The sequence below is a fragment of the Hemiscyllium ocellatum genome, chromosome 14 (genome assembly GCF_020745735.1).
Source record: "Hemiscyllium ocellatum isolate sHemOce1 chromosome 14, sHemOce1.pat.X.cur, whole genome shotgun sequence".
Taxonomy (NCBI): domain Eukaryota; kingdom Metazoa; phylum Chordata; class Chondrichthyes; order Orectolobiformes; family Hemiscylliidae; genus Hemiscyllium; species Hemiscyllium ocellatum.
Window position 1 is genome coordinate 30,038,994 of NC_083414.1, and position 17,914 is coordinate 30,056,907.

The 17,914-nt window shown below is 42.0% G+C and overlaps 1 protein-coding gene across 2 annotated transcripts in view; it reads right to left on the reverse strand.

Annotated features, from left to right (window-relative positions):
* Positions 1–17,914, reverse strand: part of fam120c (family with sequence similarity 120 member C) — a 134,437-nt gene that overhangs the window by 35,840 nt on the left and 80,683 nt on the right. The window contains exons 9-10 of one of the 2 annotated variants that reach the window (XM_060835558.1): positions 15,137–15,376; positions 5,453–5,627 (exon numbers count right to left, since the gene is read on the reverse strand). In XM_060835558.1, coding sequence (XP_060691541.1) covers positions 5,453–5,627; positions 15,137–15,376 — 415 coding nt within the window. Of the gene's footprint in view, positions 1–5,452; positions 5,628–15,136; positions 15,380–17,914 lie in introns of both variants that reach the window. The other variant, XM_060835557.1, reaches the window with a different exon arrangement.

Genomic DNA, 17,914 nt, shown 5'->3' on the forward strand with positions numbered 1-17,914 from the left:
TAGATTGTCCTCTCTGGTTCTAGAGAACACTGGAAAAACCATCTTTCTCCAACTACCCTGTCAAGTACCCTAAGTACTTTATATGTTTCAATAAGGTGAGTATCGGCCCAACATACTCAACCTTTCCTCATATGAAAATTCCACCATATCTGGGATCAATCTACTGACCCTTTTCTGGACTGCCTCGACTGTCAGTACATTTTTCCTTAAGCAAGGAGACCAAAACTAATCAGTGTGGTCTGATTCGGGTCTTGCACAGTTTTAGTCTACTTTAATACTTCATTTATCCCTTTGAAATAAGGCCAATATTCTGTTTGCTCTATTTCTCACTGAATTTGGATGCTAGCGTTTTGTGGTTCAAATGCCAAGGCCCCTAAATCCCACTGCCTTTTCTCCATTTTTCAGAATGTACCACTCCTCATAACTATAGCGGCATACTACACAGGATCAGTCCCTTCTGCCCAACTCATTCTTGCTAATCAGATCGCCTAAGCTGAATCAGTCACATTTGCCTGTATTTGACTGATCTAAACACGCTTCTCCAAATGTCTTTTAAATGCTGTAATAGTACCCACCTCTACCACTTCCTCTGGCCGCTCATACCAAATATGCACAATCCTGTGTGGAAAGAGTTGCCCATCAGATCCGTTTTACATCTCTTCCCTCTCACCTTAAACCTATAGCCTCAAGTTTTGGACTCCCCTACTCTGCGGAAAAGACCTTGTCTTAACTATGCCCCTCATGATTTTATAAATCTCTGTCAGGTCACCCCTCAGCTTTCCATGCTCCAGAGAAAATGTCCCAGCCTATCCAGTCTCTCCCTATAACTCAAATCTTCCCGTCTTGGTGACATGTTTGTAAATCTTGTTTGGAACCAGTCCAGTTTAATTCTTACTATAACAAAGCTACCAGAATTATATGTAGTACTCAAAATGTGGCCTTACCAATGTCTTGTACAACTGTAACATGTTGCTGCAACTCTGACCAATGCAGGTAAGCATGCCAAATGCTGCATTCACCATATTGTCTACTTGTGAAGCCATTTCAAGGAACTGTGCACTTATCGCCCTCGGCGCCTCTGTTTGACAACACTCCCCAGAGCACTACCATTAGCTGTGTAAGTCCTGCTCATCTTACCAAAATGCAACAGCTTACTTTTATTGAAATTAAATTCCATCTGCCATTCCTTGGCCCACTGGCCCAGTTAATCAAGACCCCATTGTATTCTTAGTAAACCTTCTTCACTGTCCACTATATCACCAATTTTAGTGTCACCCACAAACTTACTAATCATACCTCCCACGTTCACAGCCAAATCATTTGTATAAGTGATGAACAACAGTGAACTCAGCACCAATTCTTGTGATATACTGCTAGTCACAGACCTCTGAACAAAAACTCTCTACCATGAGTAGAAGAATAGAATAGTAGCAAAGATAAAGGGTATCTGAATTTTTTCTCTTAGCATTTAGGTAGAAAGTGGGTGCAAAGAAGTGGAATGGATTCTAACAGAGATAAAGACAGTAATTTATGCTTAAAGGTGCCAGGCAAGGCAATTGAATTTTCACTTGCCTTAACTTTTTTAAGCTGCTCCACATATGGGGGAGGTGCCAGAGGAGAGAGAAGTGACAAATCTGACTCCAACGTTCAGGAGTGTAAGGGCAATCTCTCGGCCATTTAGTCTAACATCAGTAGCAGGCAGGGTTTGGAATCTTTTATCGTGGGAGGTAAAAAAAATCACCAGGCACTCGGACAGGGTTACATCAATTAAGGACAGCCAGCATGGATTTGTAAAAGGAAGATCAAATTTCACTAATCTAAGTCAAGCAGAGGTTAAATGAAGGAAACACAATGGATTTTGTCGATTGAATTTTACAAAGGCATTTGGCAAGGTACCACATGAAAAGTTGCTAATAAAATTGAAGCCTATGGAATGGGAGTGTGCAATTGAATAAAACAAAAGGGATGAAAATAGCTAGTCATGTAAAATTGTTTTCCTTTCTAGTCTAGAGGATGTTATAGAACAGGGATCTGCAGTAAACTTCAAATTTTGCTGATCCCACTAAACTTGAAGGTAAACAGTGAGGATGATACAAATTGTCTGCAAGAGGACATAGATAGGCCAGCACAATGGGCAGATAAGCAACAGATACAATTTCATATGGAAAAGTGAGAGGTGAAAGTATTTTGGCAGTAGGGATGGGTCCAGGCAATAGAGATTTTGAAAGAGTGCACTGGATGGGGAATTATATTCGCCAAGCTTTGAAGATAGCAAACCTTGTTGAAAAAATGATTGGAAAACCATATACGACCTTGGTCTTCATAAATATAAGCTAAATTATGGGGAGATCCAACTGATTACAAAATCATCTTAGTTTGACACAACAGTGGACACAGACAGGACAAACTCAGACATACACATAAGAAGTAGGAAACTCTATCAAAATCTTATTCAACTCTCCTCTGGAATTAGGTAGCTCAAAAGTCCAGACTTACTCCATAAATTCAAAGTGATGGGAAGCCGAAATTTCTTTCACACGTTTACCTTGCAGAATGTACCCTGGAAGACCTTCAGTCAGGAATTTGATTAAACTCGGTGTTTCATCAGAAGGTTGCGTGTCCATAATGGAAGTTAAATGCAGCTATATTTCTCACTGCTTTAGTCAGATTTCAAGTGCGATAAAAACCTCAGTTTCAAATAATAAACTTTTAATTTGAAACAAACTTAAGGTAGAGTTGGATGCCCATTTCTCAAGGTTACAACTCTTATTGGTGAAAAATTACTAGTCTAGACTTTTAAACTGCTGCTTCATCAGGTCTCAGAAAAAATAGATAAAGTATTTTCAAACTTAATTTTTAAAAGACCCTCTGAAAGATTTTCTTTGATCAAAATTTCACTCTGAACGTTTTAAAGCAGATATTTCTATTCAAACAATCATTAAGGACGCAATTTGAAATATCATACCTCTGTTCACCACATTTAACGCTAACACATCTTTTCTACCTGAAAAGGTATTCAGCTAAATTTGGATTGTATTGATCTTAATCATTGTAAATTAAAGAATTTAAAAAAATACTAAAAATATTTAGGCCACAAGGAAAACTGCTGCCAGTTGTTCACAAAAATGCATTGAGGCTATGGCTTATTGTCAGATTAGTTGACTGACCCCTACTGAAACTGATGGCAAAGAGTGGACCAGCGTTCTAATTCTGTGGACTGATACTCTTCAGTAACCATAAAATGATGAAAAACATTATGCAGTATTCGATGACAACTCTAAAGGGAAAGAGCCAAGGATAGATGTGATTTATATTGTAGTAAGAAAGGGAATGTGAAGTGTTGTCCTAGAAACACATAGGTGAACACTTAATGTAAGGTCATGGGAGTGTTGCTGAACAAAGATACCTTGTTCATTGTTTCTTGAAAGTGGACTCTCATGTAGATAGGATAGTGAAGGTGTTTAGTACGCTTTCCTTTAGATTAGATTAGATTACTTACAGTGTGGAAGCAGGCCCTTCGGCCCAACAAGTCCACACCAACCCTCCGAAGAGCAACCCACCCAGACCCATTCCCCTACATTTACTCCTTCACCTAACACAATGGGCAATTTGGCATGGCCAATTCACCTAAACTGCACATTTTTGGGCTGTGGGAGGAAACTGGAGCACCCGGAGGAATCCAACGCAGACACGGGGAGAATGTGCAAACTCCACACAGACAATTGCGTGAGGCGGGAATTGGCACTGTGAGGCATCAGTGCTAACCACTGTGCCACCCACAACATTGAGTATAAGAGTTAGGAGGTCATGTTGCAGCTTTACAGGATATTGGTTAGGCCAATTTTGGAATACTGCGTGCAATTCTGATCTCCCTTATGTAGAAAGGATGTTGTGGAACTTAAAAGGGTTTAGAAAAGATTTACAAAGATATTGCTAGGGTTGGAGGGTGTGAGCTATAGGAAGAAATTGAATAGGCTGGGGCTGTTTTCCCTGGAGCGTTGAAGGCTGAGGTGTGACCTTTAGAGGTTTATAAAATCATGTGGAGCATGGATGGGGTAAATAGACAAGGTCGCTTCCCTGGGTTTGGCGAGTCCAAAATAGAGGACATAAGTCTATGGTGAGATGGGAACAATTTAAAAGACACCTAAGGGGCAACTTCTTCACACAGAGGGTGGTGCGTGTATGGAATGAGCTGCCAGAGGAAATGATGGAGGCTTGTACAATTACAACATTTAAAAGACATCTAGACAGGTACATGAATAGAAAGGGTTTAGAGGGATCTAGGCCAAGTGCTAGCAAATGGGATTGGATTAATTTAGGATATCTGGTCAGCATGGACGAGATGGACTCAAAGGTTTGTCTCTGTGCTGTACATCTCTATGACTCTAGTTGGTTGAAGTAGGAATGGCTGCAGAGGGAAGGGAAGGGTGACACTGACAACATTTTAAACCCCTAACACAATGTGACCTGAAGCTGGTGGTGGTTCCTTTTCCTAGCACATTGTCACTCAAGAAAGAAACAAATAAAAATAGAGGAAAATTAGAGAACAAGGAAACAGACAGGGACAGAGGCTCAGTTGAATGAACAGAAAATAGGAATAACCCATTTGGTCCTTCAAGCCTGCTCCACCATTCAATATAATCATGGCTGATCATGCAACTCAATACCCCCTGTTTCTCTCCATACCTTTTGATCCCTTTAGTCCCAAGACTCTCACCAATACAGACAACCTAAAATTTATCTACAAAATGCTACAGGAAATATAATTATTAAAATCTTTTATATGTTTATATTGAGGTCTACAAAACAATGTCAACATTGAGACACTTCGGGCAAGCTTGTTAACATTTACCCACTATAAATGTCCACATTTACACTGTATACCCTGTATAAACTTGACATCCTGGACAGCTCTCACCCAGCAGCGATACTATAGTGACATCTGAGTTCTTTCTTTTTTTGTTCAGCAATTCAGCCTTTAGCACAAATCAGTCCCTACACTCCAACTAAGTGTACTTGTCTGTTATTTTAGTTAGTTAACTTTAAATATGGAATGATATTATTCAACAAGCATAGAATTGGGATATTTATGTCAGCTTGTTCTGTCCACCTATCTCACCATTTAACCTCATCTTACCTGAAGATGATACAAGGTCTGAAATTCTCTACCTCCCCCAACCAAATGTAATGCCACCCTCCAACCTAACAAAACAATAAGCGCTTTTAAATTCTGATCATTATGTCAGACAAATTTGACATTTAGATGGACTTCAATACCCAACATAATATTTTGCATTCGCAAATGCAGACTGTTTTAATTTGGAATCCCAAAAAACTACTTGACCAACACTTCTTTAATCAATATACTGTGTTTTTTTTCCCCACAATCTCAGTATAAACTTTTAAAATGATGTGCTATAAATACCCAGCACAAAATATGAAATTAACTTACTTTCAGTAGGGAATCTATTTTTCCTTAGTGCAAGTCTTTCAGCTTTTTTCCTAGCCTCAGCTAGGCTAAACAGGACTCCATATACACACTGTCGTATTGGCCTATACAGCAAAGCAGCAGGAGGCAAATCTTTATTGGCTTCATCTTCTATGCTAATGGAGATCTTAATCTCCCCCTATAATTAAAAACAAAGTATTCATCATTAGATACTGTTCACCATTTTCTACAGATTTTCCCCTTCGTTCTTCACTCTCCACCTCCCTCATCCCCATTCCCCTTTTCGCCTGGCTTTATACTTGATTATAAACTGTTAAATCTCTAATTCCTTTCACGTCTTATGAAAGGTCATTGACCTGGAACACGAACCTTGCATCTCTACAGACACTATTTTATCTGATGACTGTTACTGTCATTTTCTGTAGTACTTTCTTACAATCTCTACCAGTAAACATACAGAATCAAAAGGTTTAAAGAATTACATGATTCATACCAAAAAAAAAGAAATTTGCATGTTCAAAGCCAACTGCATTTATTTCCATAGTTTATTTAACCATTTACAATATTCCATATTTTAACTGACATAATTATTCTGAAATGTGTACATACACGTTTCTTCCAAATTTGTCCTCATGATGTTGTCAAAGCTGACGATCAAAATTATCTCTCCTCTCAAGGAATTTCAAGATATCCACCCACAAATGGAAAAACAAATAGTAGGACATTTCCAAGTCAGGAGTGTGCAACACTTGGAAGTCACAGGGCTGGGAAATATTTTCAATTGAACTTGGTAAATCAATACATGGCAAATATAGATATTGTCCATCAGGAAATAAACCCATCAACTCTACCTGGCATGTTATGCACGTGACGTTCAACACTCTGCAACACAATTCACTCAACATCCCTTTGAAATGTGCCAGCAAGCCACTCAGTTGCATCAAATTGCCCAAAGAGGTGAATAATGAAACAGGATGGACTATTTGGCACTGGCTTGGGCATCATATTTCGACACACCAAGCTCAGTTGAACATGCAACGTTGAGCTAATATCTGGGGACCTGTACCAAACTGGCCAAGTTGTACAATAGGTTAGTGAACAATTGTATGGTTCTGCACACTTGACCATCAGCCAACATCCCAGATTCCTATATCACTATTTGTGGGCAAGTTCTCTCTCCCACTAGCAGAACTGATCCAACAGTGATGGTAGTGTACAGCCATGCAACTGGAAGGGAGTGGTCCTTGAAGTGTTTAGCATGGACTCTGGATTCCATAAGCCGTCGATGTCAGGTTAAACATTGAAAAGGAAACATTCCACTGATTAACGGTTACTGCCCCCCTCAACCCATGAATCTGTTCTCTTCCACGTCAAACATCACAGCAAAGAACAATGAGGGTAGCAAGGGTACTGAAGAGCATTTGGTGGGGAACTTGAATATGCATCATCAAGAATAATTTGTTAGCTTCATTACTGCTGAGTCTCCAACAACAAAGCTACCAAAAAGGCTTGTGTCGTGTTGAGAAGGTACTTGGCCTTGACCTGGCCTACCTACCAAATAAGAATCTTTCCCTGGCAGTATTGGCTGAAGTGACTACCATGTTTCTTGTGGAGACTATGCTCCAATTGTCTCTATCTCTGCAATCTCAAACCATACTCCAGGATATCTGTTTTCCTTTAACTCTGCTCTCTTGAGGACCACTGATTTTATTAATTCCATTATGGGCAGATGAATAGCTCTGGTCTAATGAGGAGTGCAGTAATAGCGCCAAGCAGATTGAAAAGGAGGTGCTAACCTGTGGTGGAGCTTCAAAACATAACAATATGCATGTTAAAGAGTGCAGGTAGTCTGTAACTGAAAAAGTTTAGCATTTTCACAAAGAAATAACTGGATGAAAGCACTGCAAGTCTTGCTGTATACGATCATGAATGCTAGTAGAGAAATAAACTTACAAAGTTTGGAGGTTTTATTAAATTCTCCATCCCCAATAATGAAGAAGCCAGCATTTGACTGGAAAATATAAAACTGAAGCATTGATGATAATTTCAGTCAGAAATGATACTACAATATCCCTCAAGGTTTCCAACATCACACATGCCAGTCTGCAGACAAAATCAACAGTAATTGTGCACACTGAATGTGCCTTGCCCTTATTTTCCAAATTTTCACCATCCCCCCAGACATCCCCCTTCTCTGAGGATGAACGATGAGTCCTCGGCAGAGGCTCACCTTCATCCCCCTACACTCCTGGATCAATGAGTTTGACATGCGGCTAGACAGTGAGCATTTCTTCCGTCACCTTTGCCTCTGTGCCTACTTCTTCAACCAGGACTTTCGCCCACCCTCTGACAACCCCTTCTCCCACCTCCAACACACTTCATCCACCTGGACATCCCATGCTGGCCTCTTACCTGCCCTCAATCTCTTCATATCCAACTGCCACCGCGACACTGACCGCCTCAGCCTCTCCACCCCTCTCACCCTCACAACGCACAGCCCTGCACTCCCTCCGCTCCAACCCCAACCTCACCATCAAACCAGCAGACAAGGGAGGCACAGTGGTAGTTTGGCACACCGATCTTTACACCGCTGAAGCTAGACGCCAACTCGCGGATACCTCCTCCAACTGTCCCCATGACCATGACCCCACCTCCCACCACCAAACCATCATCTCCAGACCATCCATAACCTCATCACCTCAGGAGATCTCCCATCCATTGCCTTCAACCTTAGTCCCACAACCCCACACCGCCCGTTTCTACCTCCTGCCCAAAATCCACAAACCTGACAGCCCCGGCCGACCCGTTGTCTCAGCCTGCTCCTGCCCCACCGAACTCATCTCTGCATACCTTGACACTATCATGTCCCCCTTAGCCCAAGAACTCCCCACCTACGTTCGGGACATCATCCATGCCCTCCACCTCCTCCATGATTTGCGCTTCCCCGGCCCCCAACGCCTTATCTTCACGATTGACATCCAGTCTCTATACACTTCCAGCCCCCATCACGAAGGCCTCCAAGCCCTCCGCTTCTTCCTCTCCCACCGACCCAAACAGTACCCTTCCACTGACACCCTCCTTCGACTGACTGAACTGGCCGTCACTCTTAACAACAACTTCTTCCAATCCTCCCAATTCCTCCAAACCAAAGGAGTAGCCATGGGCACCTGCATGGGCCCCAGCTATGCCTGCCTCTTCGTTGGATATGTGGAACAGTCCATCTTCCGCAGCTACACTGGCACCACCCCCCACCTTTTCCTCCGCTACATCGATGATTGTACTGGCACTACCTCGTGCTCCCACGAGGAGGTTGAACAGTTCATCCGCTTTACGAACACCTTCCACCCCGACCTCAAATTTGCCTGGACCATCTCAGACTCCTCCCCCCCCTTCCTAGACCTCTCCATTTCTATCTCGGGTGACTGACTCAACATAGACATTTACTACAAACCGACCGACTCCCACAACTACCTAGATTACACCTCCTCCCACTCTGCCCCCTGTAAAAACGCTATCGCATATTCCCAATTCCTTCGGCTCCACCGCATCTGCTCCCAGGAGGTCAAATTCCACTATCAAACAACCCAAATGGCCTCCTTCTTCAAAGACCGCAATTTCCCCTCCGACATGGTTGACGATGTTCTCCACCGCATCTCCTCCACTTCCCACACCTCTGCCCTTGAGCCCCGCCCCTCCAATCACCACCAGGACAGAACCCCATTGGTCCTCACCTTCCAGCCCACCAACCTCCGGACACATCGTATCATCCTCCGTCATTTCCGCCACCTCCAAACAGACCCCACCACCAGGGATATATTTCCCTCCCCCCCCCCCCCCCACATTAGCGTTCCGGAGAGACCACTCCCTCCTCGACTCCCTCATCAGGTCAACACCCCCCACCAACCCAACCTCCACTCTCGGCACCTTACGCTGCAACCGCAAGAAGTGCGAAACTTGCACCCACACCTCCCCCCTCACCTCTCTCCAAGGCCCCAATGGATCCTTCTATATCCGTCGCAAATTCACCTGCACCTCCACACACATCATTTACTGTATCTGCTGCACCCGATGTGGTCTCCTCTACATTGGGGAGACAGGCCGCCTACTTGCAGAACGTTTCAGGGATCACCTCTGGGACACCCGCACCAACCAACCCAACCGCCCTGTGTCTGAACACTAACTCCCCCTCTCACTCCGCCAAGGACATGCAGGTCCTTGGCCTCCTGCATCGCCAGACCTTGACCACACGACGCCTGGAGGAAGAGCGCCTCATCTTCTGCCTAGGAATCCTCCAACCACACGGGATGAATGTAGATTTCTCCAGCTTCATTTCCCCTCCCGCCCCCTTATCTCAGTCCCAACCCCCGGATTCAGCACCACCCTCTTGACCTGCAATCTTCTTCCTGACCTCTCTGCCCCCACCCCCTCTCCGGCCTATCACCCTCACCTCTTTCCACCAATCATATTCCCAGTGCCCCTCCCCCAAATTCCCTTCCCCTTACCTTTTATCTCAGCCCGCTTGGCACACCAGCCTCATTCCTGAAGGAGAGAATATGCCCGAAACGTCTATTCTCCTGCCCCTGGGATGCTACCTGGGCTGCTGTGTTTTTCCAGCACCACATTTTTCAACTCTGGTCTCCAGCATCTGCAGTCCTCACTTTCCCCACATTGAATATGCCCCAACACTCGAGTTGCAGTACTGAAGATTTGTGCTTTCCCAAATTAGCAACATCTCTCGCCCAGCTGTTTCACTAAATCTACAAAACTGGCAATTATCCGACAGGGTAGGAGGACAAAGCAGGACAAATTTAATCCTGCCAATTGCCACTCCACTGGTCTACTCTTAGTCATCATCAAAGCAAACTTAGCAGGTGCCAAGTACGCACCAACAATCAGCTCACTGATATGCAGCTACTGTACTGCTAGGACCACTTGACTCCAAATCTTCTTAATAGTTTTAGTTTCAGTGGGATTATTAGAGCTGAATTGCAGAGGTAATCTGTAAGTAACTGCCCATAACACCAAGGCAGCATTTATAGTAGAGAAAACACACTACTGGTTGAAGTTGTACTTAACGCAAAGGAAAATAGCTGTGGGAGGCCAATTATTTCAATACCAGGACAGGATTTCCTCAGGACAGGGTCTCAGTGCAACCATTTTCATATTTTCCATCAAAAACCCACCATTAGTTCTGAATGGAATGTACACTGAAGACCAGGACAACAATTAGACTTGGACTAAGAAGTGACATGCAACATTTTCCCCAGCACAAGTGCTAGGCAATGACCATCTCCATCAAGAGAGAGTCTGACCATTGTTGATTCTCCCATCAATATCTGGGTACAGGAAATATCACCACTCCAATGAATGCCAACTGGACCACATGTATAAACATTGCAGCTACATGAGTGGGATAGGGAATGGGTACTATATGGGAAGTAATTTGCCTCCAAACTCCCTTTCTCCACTTACAAGTCAGGAATACTTTTTTATTGCCTGGAGGAGTCCAGCTCTAACAATTATGATCACTGGTATTATCCACAACAAAGCAGTCTGCTTGGTGTACACCTCATCCGCTATGTAGGTTCAGTGCATAGCATCTACTGTATGCATTATGGTAACATACCAGCTTTCTTTGGTAGCACTTCCGAAATCTAAAATTTCCATTATGAGGACAAAACAGCAAAACAGCAGAACTTTAACCATAGAGGTGCCAGTGTTACACCAGGTTTATTTGAAATCACAAGGTTTCAGAGCTTAACCCTTTCGTCAAGTGAAGTGAGAGAGAAGCACACAGCACACAATTTATGGGCAGAGACATCAAAGATCATACAAATGGTGTGAGTGGAGTGTCAAATAGTAAGTCTCTACAAGTGACCAAGAGTGTTAGATGATGTGAATAAAGTGAAAGCAGCTTCAGTCGAATCAGTCTCATTCTTAGATACAAGGACGACATCTGTGGACCTCACTCTACCACAAGCCATGGAAAACCTCATTATGCTGCATTTCTCTAGCTTCCACCCTAAACACATGGAAGAAGTCATCCCGTATGGATAAGCCCTGCGCCATACACAGGATCTGCTCAGGTGAGGAGGAACGTGATGGATACCTAAAGATTTTGAAGGATGCCTTCATGAGATACAGTGTCCAACTCATCAATCGCCAGTGTTGACATCCCACATCAAAAATCGCAATGACTTCCTCAGAAAACAGACACAGACGAGTACCCTTCGTTGTCCAGCATTTCCCCAGAGCATTAGAATGCCATGTTCTTCGCAGCCATCAACATCATTGACAATGACAAGCATCTCACCAAGATCATCCCGCTGCCTCCAATTCTTGCCTTCCATCAACTGTCAACCCTTAAACAGACGTTTGTAGCAAACTACTTAGCCTGGATGTCGGTTTGCTCGCTGAGCTGGAAGGTTCATTTTCACCCTATCAAGTAACATCTTCAGCGGGCCTCAGGCAAAGCACTGCTGATAATTCCTGCTTTCTATTTATATGTTTGGGTTTCTTTGGGCTGGTGATGTCATTTCATGTGGCAGTCTAGTCACTTCCTGTTCTAAAAAAGGATTGACATCATCAACCCAAAGAAGCCCAAACATATAAATAGAAAGCAGGAATTATCAGCAGTGTTTTGCCTGAGGCCCGCTGACGATGTTACCTAGTAGGGTGGCAAAACGTCTGGAAATGAACCTTCCAGCTCAGCGAGCAAACCTACATCCATAACGTCAATTTGAGCTACAAATCTTCTCAAAACTTAATAAAACTCAGGACAACATTGATAACAATACCACACAACTTTGCCATGGCAACCTCTGCAAGTCATGTCAGATCATTGATATGGAAACTACCATGTTGGAACACAGCAGATACTCACATGACTCGATCAATGCTGTCTATCTCGTATGCCTATCTCAACTACCTGAAGGAGCAGTGCTCCGAAAGCTAGTGCTTCCAAATAAACCTGTTGGACTATAATCTGGTGTTGTGCGATTTGTAATTTCATAAACTGCAGGCAAGGATGCCCCGGGGTATTGTATACTGGCGAGACCATGCAGCCACTACAACAACAGGCGAATGGACACCATGGAACAACTGCCAGACAGGAATGTTCCCTCCCAGTCAGGGAATACCTCAGTTGTCAAAGACATTCAGCTTCCGATCTTCGGATAAGCATCCTTTGAGTCAGCCTTCGAGATGCGTGCAGAACAACGCAGAAGCGCCAAGCAGAAACGGAAAGCCATGAAGCCTCAACCGTGATCTTGGGTTCATGTCACACTACATGTGACCCCAGATATTCTGTATTTGTAAAATCTTCCCTACTGTCCTGTTTTAACACCATCACCTTGATAAATTGTTATGATCTCTCTATCTTAATGAGTTTGTACAGTTTAGGATTACTTATAACTTTGGTTAGACTCTCGGCATGCAAATCTTATTCCTATCATATTATTCCAGTCACATAAAAACCGAAAGGACTGCACTCTCTGTAAATCAGGAGCAAGGGTTGCTCAGTGGGTCTGGCAGCAGCTGTGAGGAAAAGTAAGTGTTAATGTTTCGGGTCCGATGACCCTTCCGCTGGTTTTTCTTCACAGATGCTACCCGACCTGCTGGATGTTTCCAGCAGCGTCTGTTTTTGTTGCATGTTATTCCAGCTATTTGGTTTATCTCCAGTACCATCTTATTTTTAATTTTTTGTAATTATTGCTGTACCTAATTTAATCTGGTTTTAAGTCATCCCTTCACTTGTTATTCTGCTGTTGACACTTTACTCACAGCATCTAACACACTTGGTCACCTGCAGAGACATCATTTGACACTCCACTCACATCATTTGTATGATCTTTTGATCTCTCTGCCCATAAATCCTGTGTTCTGCATGTTTCTCTCTCATTTCACCTGATGAAGAGGCTACTTCAAAACTTTGTGATTTCAATTAATCCAGTTGGACTATAACTTAGTGTAGTGTGATTTCTGACTTTGGGAGTTTAACCACCTAAAAGTTTTCCTGCAAGCCATATGCCTACCTTGGAACTACAATCACTATTCCTTCATTGTTGCTGGTTCCAAATTTTGGCACTCTATATCAATGCTCCCATTTATTCTTCCTTTTAATTTCATTGAACGGAACTGCTAAATTCTGAGAGGTCAAAATGTTGCCATTGATACCTCAATGTCATGAATGAATTAAGAATATGTGCTTACAACATTTCAGTTGTGAAGAGGTCAAGACATACCAGGTGAGTCACTTATTCCAGAATGCCTTGTTTCTACTCTGCTCTTGTAAGTAACAGCATTGATGTGGCTGGTATAATTATATAGTGAACCCTCTGATGGTTACCCTCTGATCAAGCTCAACCTCAAAAGGTGAAGAGCAAGTTATCCAGTGACTATCCAATTTTTCACTAAATCCACTCCCTATCCTCAACCATAATACTGTGCCTTTATGTTTCTCACCGATTTCCCATAAATCCAGAGTGCTTGTTCAAATCTGCCTGTCCCTTTAACCCACTAAACAGATCATTGAATTTCTCTTTGTTCTCACATGAACTGATAACAAAGGGCTGAATTTCTCTCAACATGCAGCCACCAGACACTCGGGTCTTTTAAACTTTTGCCCACTTTCCAAGTGCTATCACATCCTATTTTTCCACAACTCAGTCTCTGAAGTCTCCAATCAGCTCTCTGAAGCGATCTACAGCATCTAAGTTATCCCTCTTGGACTATGCACTATGGTCAACGCTACAGGATGTTATTATTTGTGACTTTGGTTCACACTATTTCTCAACATTTGGAAAAATAAAGGGGACAAGTAGACAGTAGGTCACAGAGCATTTGTAAAGGGAAGTAAATTATTATACTTTGAATGGGTATCTTTAGAAAGTTGAGTCAGAACCCAATTAAATCCCTGATGCATGCTTATTCAGCCTGGGAAGTTGACATTTCCGATGGGCAGACTCAAGCTGCCTGTAACTCCTCTTTGAATGTTTCTTAAACTGATCCCAGTGTCAGAGACTTGCATTAGATATACGCTACTTACTCAGATATCTACTTGAGAATTAATCTCCGAGATAACTCCATGATTAACAGAACTCAACTCTTATCATCATTTCACACAAATTCTCATTTTCGATGAGACCAGTAGCCCCCAAACCCTCAATTGCTTCCTCCACTCCCCATTCTTCAAATCATTTTCGCACCATCCTCAGTCAACTAACCACTGCCCACTACTCCTAAGTGACTAACCACTACAATCTCACCATCCTCTCATCAATTCACTCACCCACCCCACTGAAATACTTGAGACCTGATTATGGTAACAGATGTTGTAACGTAAGGATGTCTGCTCTGCGCAGTTCCTCTTTCCAACATGTCCCTTGAACATGTCAAGGCTTTTTTGCTACTACCAGGATTAGAATTCCTGGCTAAAATGGTGCCAAAAGTAAGTGCACACAGTGCCACCATTGATTGGAACCTCTGGCCTTTTGTTTCCCTTAATACCACTGGTTACCATTTTCTAAACCAACAGTTTATATGACAATGAAGAAATGTGATTTGGGGGTCCAAATACATATCCTCAATTGAATTCCTAATGCCTATGTACTCAATTTACGGAAACCATGGTTTCTAATCAGTTAAGTGAAAGAAATTGAGTTTACAGTGGGCAGTATTTAGGCCTACCTTTGTGAGCACCTGAAATACATATGGGTACATCAATCCTTTCCTGTGTCTGTGTTCAGCAACTCTTAGTACCTCTGGAGCTACCATTGGCACAGGAGGGGTGGTTATATCCATGTGGTTTCTTGTAGGCACTGATAGAAGAGATGGAATCTGTTCGGTGTTGATTTGGTTCAGCCTGCTTCCAGCTGCTACAGCTTTTGTATCCACTTGGCCTCCTGGATTGCCAGAGGGATCTTCCACCTGCTACATAAAGTATCATGAGTACAACCTGCTATGGTCAAAGAACACAAGCCTATTGAATAATATTTTCTGAATAAGTATTTCTGAACAATACAGATCTAGATTATAATAACTCACAGGCACTTTCAGTTACATTTCAAGTAAAAACAAAGAGAAATTAAAATAGCACTCTTGAGCGTAAAGCTGGAGACTAATACTATCGCATCAGCAACCAGTAACTTTTACATGGGCACTTCCAGAGAAACAAAACTGACTTTTGCTCCTTGTGACCTTGAAATGAATAGTATCCTATGATTTTTCAAATTACCAATATCCTAGTGGGAAACTCCGCTAATTCTATTAAGGGAGACTGTAAACTACTAAATAGAAGGGATAGAGGGATCCTAAGCAGCAGAGACAGATAGATAAATGAGAAGAGTTTGAATCTGAAAAGACAGACAGGAACAAGTCAGAGAACAAAATGACTCTGAAGAATTAAATTGCATTTATTTCAATGCTAGAGGCCTTATAGGTAAGGCTGATGAAAAAAAAACTCAGGGCATATTTGGGAGCATGGGATTGGGATGTCATAGCTATTAAAAGAAACCTGGCTCAAGCATGGACAAGACTGGTAGCTCAATGTTTCAGGTTTCAGATGTTATAGGATAGAAAAAGAGTCAAAGGGGGGAGTGGCATTTTTGATTAAGGAAAGTATTACTGTTGTAGCTGGAGAAGATACTTCTGAAAAATCGTCCAGTGAAAACGTATGGGTTGAAATTAGAAATAAAAAAGGGAATGATATCTTGATTGTATTATAGATCTCCCAATAGTCCGGGGGAAATTGAGGAACATATATGTTGAGAGATCTCAGATGTATGTAAGAATAATATGGTTGTAAAAGTAGGTGAATTAAATTCCCTAACATTGACTTGAACTACCATAGTGAAAAATTTGTTAAATGTGTTCAAGAAAATTTTCTTTATCAATAAGAAAATAATCACACTAGAAAAGGAGCAAAACTTGATCTTCTCTTGGGTAATAAGAGAGGGCAAGTGACTGAAATAATAATAGGGGAACACTTTGGGTCTCGTGATCATGATTCTGTTTGTTTTAAAATAGCTATACAAAATGACAAGCCTTCCATAAAAATTAAACATTTTAATTGGAGTAAGGCAAATTTTAATGGTATGAGACAAGAAATTTAAAACATTGATTGGAGTAGACTGTTCATAGATAAAGGGATGTCTGGTAAGTGGGAGGCTTTCAAAAGTGTCATAATGAGAGTTCAGAATCATTATGTTTCCTTTGAAGTACAAGGTTAGGCTGGTAGGATTAGAGTATAATGGACGAATAAAGATATTAAGGTTCTGTTAAAAAAAATTAAATCATAAATTAGATGTAAATAACTGGGTCAAATCAATCTCTTGAACAATATAAAGAGTTGGAGCCTTCTTAAGAGGAAGGCAAAGAGATGATATGAGATAACCTTGGCAAATGAGGTTAAGCATAATCCGGAGAGATTCTACTAGTACATTAAGAGCAAGAAAGAGTAACTATAGAGAGAATGGGTCCCCTTAAAGATCAAAGACGTCATCTTTGTGTTGAACCTCAGGAGATGGGAGAGATATTAAATGCTTTAGTTTTTACTGTGGAGAGAGAAATGGAGGCTAGAGGACTCAGGGAAATAAATACTGATGTTTGTAAACAGTTCACATTATCAAAGAGGAAGTACTGGAAGTTTTAGAAAATATAAAGATGGATAAATCTCCAGGACCTGATCTAGTGTATCCCAGGACTTTGTGGAAGTTAGAGAGGAAATACCAGGCCCCTTGCAGAAATATTCATATTATCTATCAATATGGGTGAGCTGCCAAATGACTGGAGACTGGCTAAAGTTGTGCCTTTGTTTAAGGAAGGATGAAATGAAAAGCCTGGAGACTAGACCTGTGACTCTGACTTCAGTGGTGGGTAAGTTGTTAGAACTGATTCTGAAAGATAGAATTTATATGCATTTGAAGCAGCAAGGAATGATTATGGATAGTCAGGATGGTTTTGAACGGGGGGAAATCATGTCTCCCAAACATGATTGAGTTTTTTTAAAGAAGAAACTAAGATGATTGATGAAGACAGAGCATTAGACATTGTTTGCTTGGACGTTAGTAAAGCCTTTGACAAGGCTCCTCTTGACAAACTAATTAGTGAAGTTAGATCGCATGAAAATCAGGGTGAGCTTGCCAATTGGATACAAAATGAGCTTAACAGCAGGAGACAAAGAAATGATAGTGGAAGGTTGTTTTTTGAAATGAGAGCTTGTGACCATCAGTGTTCCACAGGGACCAGTGCTGGGTCAACTTCTGTTTGTCATTTATATAAAAGATTTAGATGAGAATATAGAAAGCATGGTTAGTACGTTTGTGGCTGCCACCACGAATGGTGGTATAGTGGACAGTGAAGGAGGTGGCAAATGAAATTTAATTTGGATAAATGCGAGCTATTGCATTTTGGTCAAACAAAGATAATTAAAAGTAAGGCCTTGGGTAGTGTTGTAGAACAGAAACC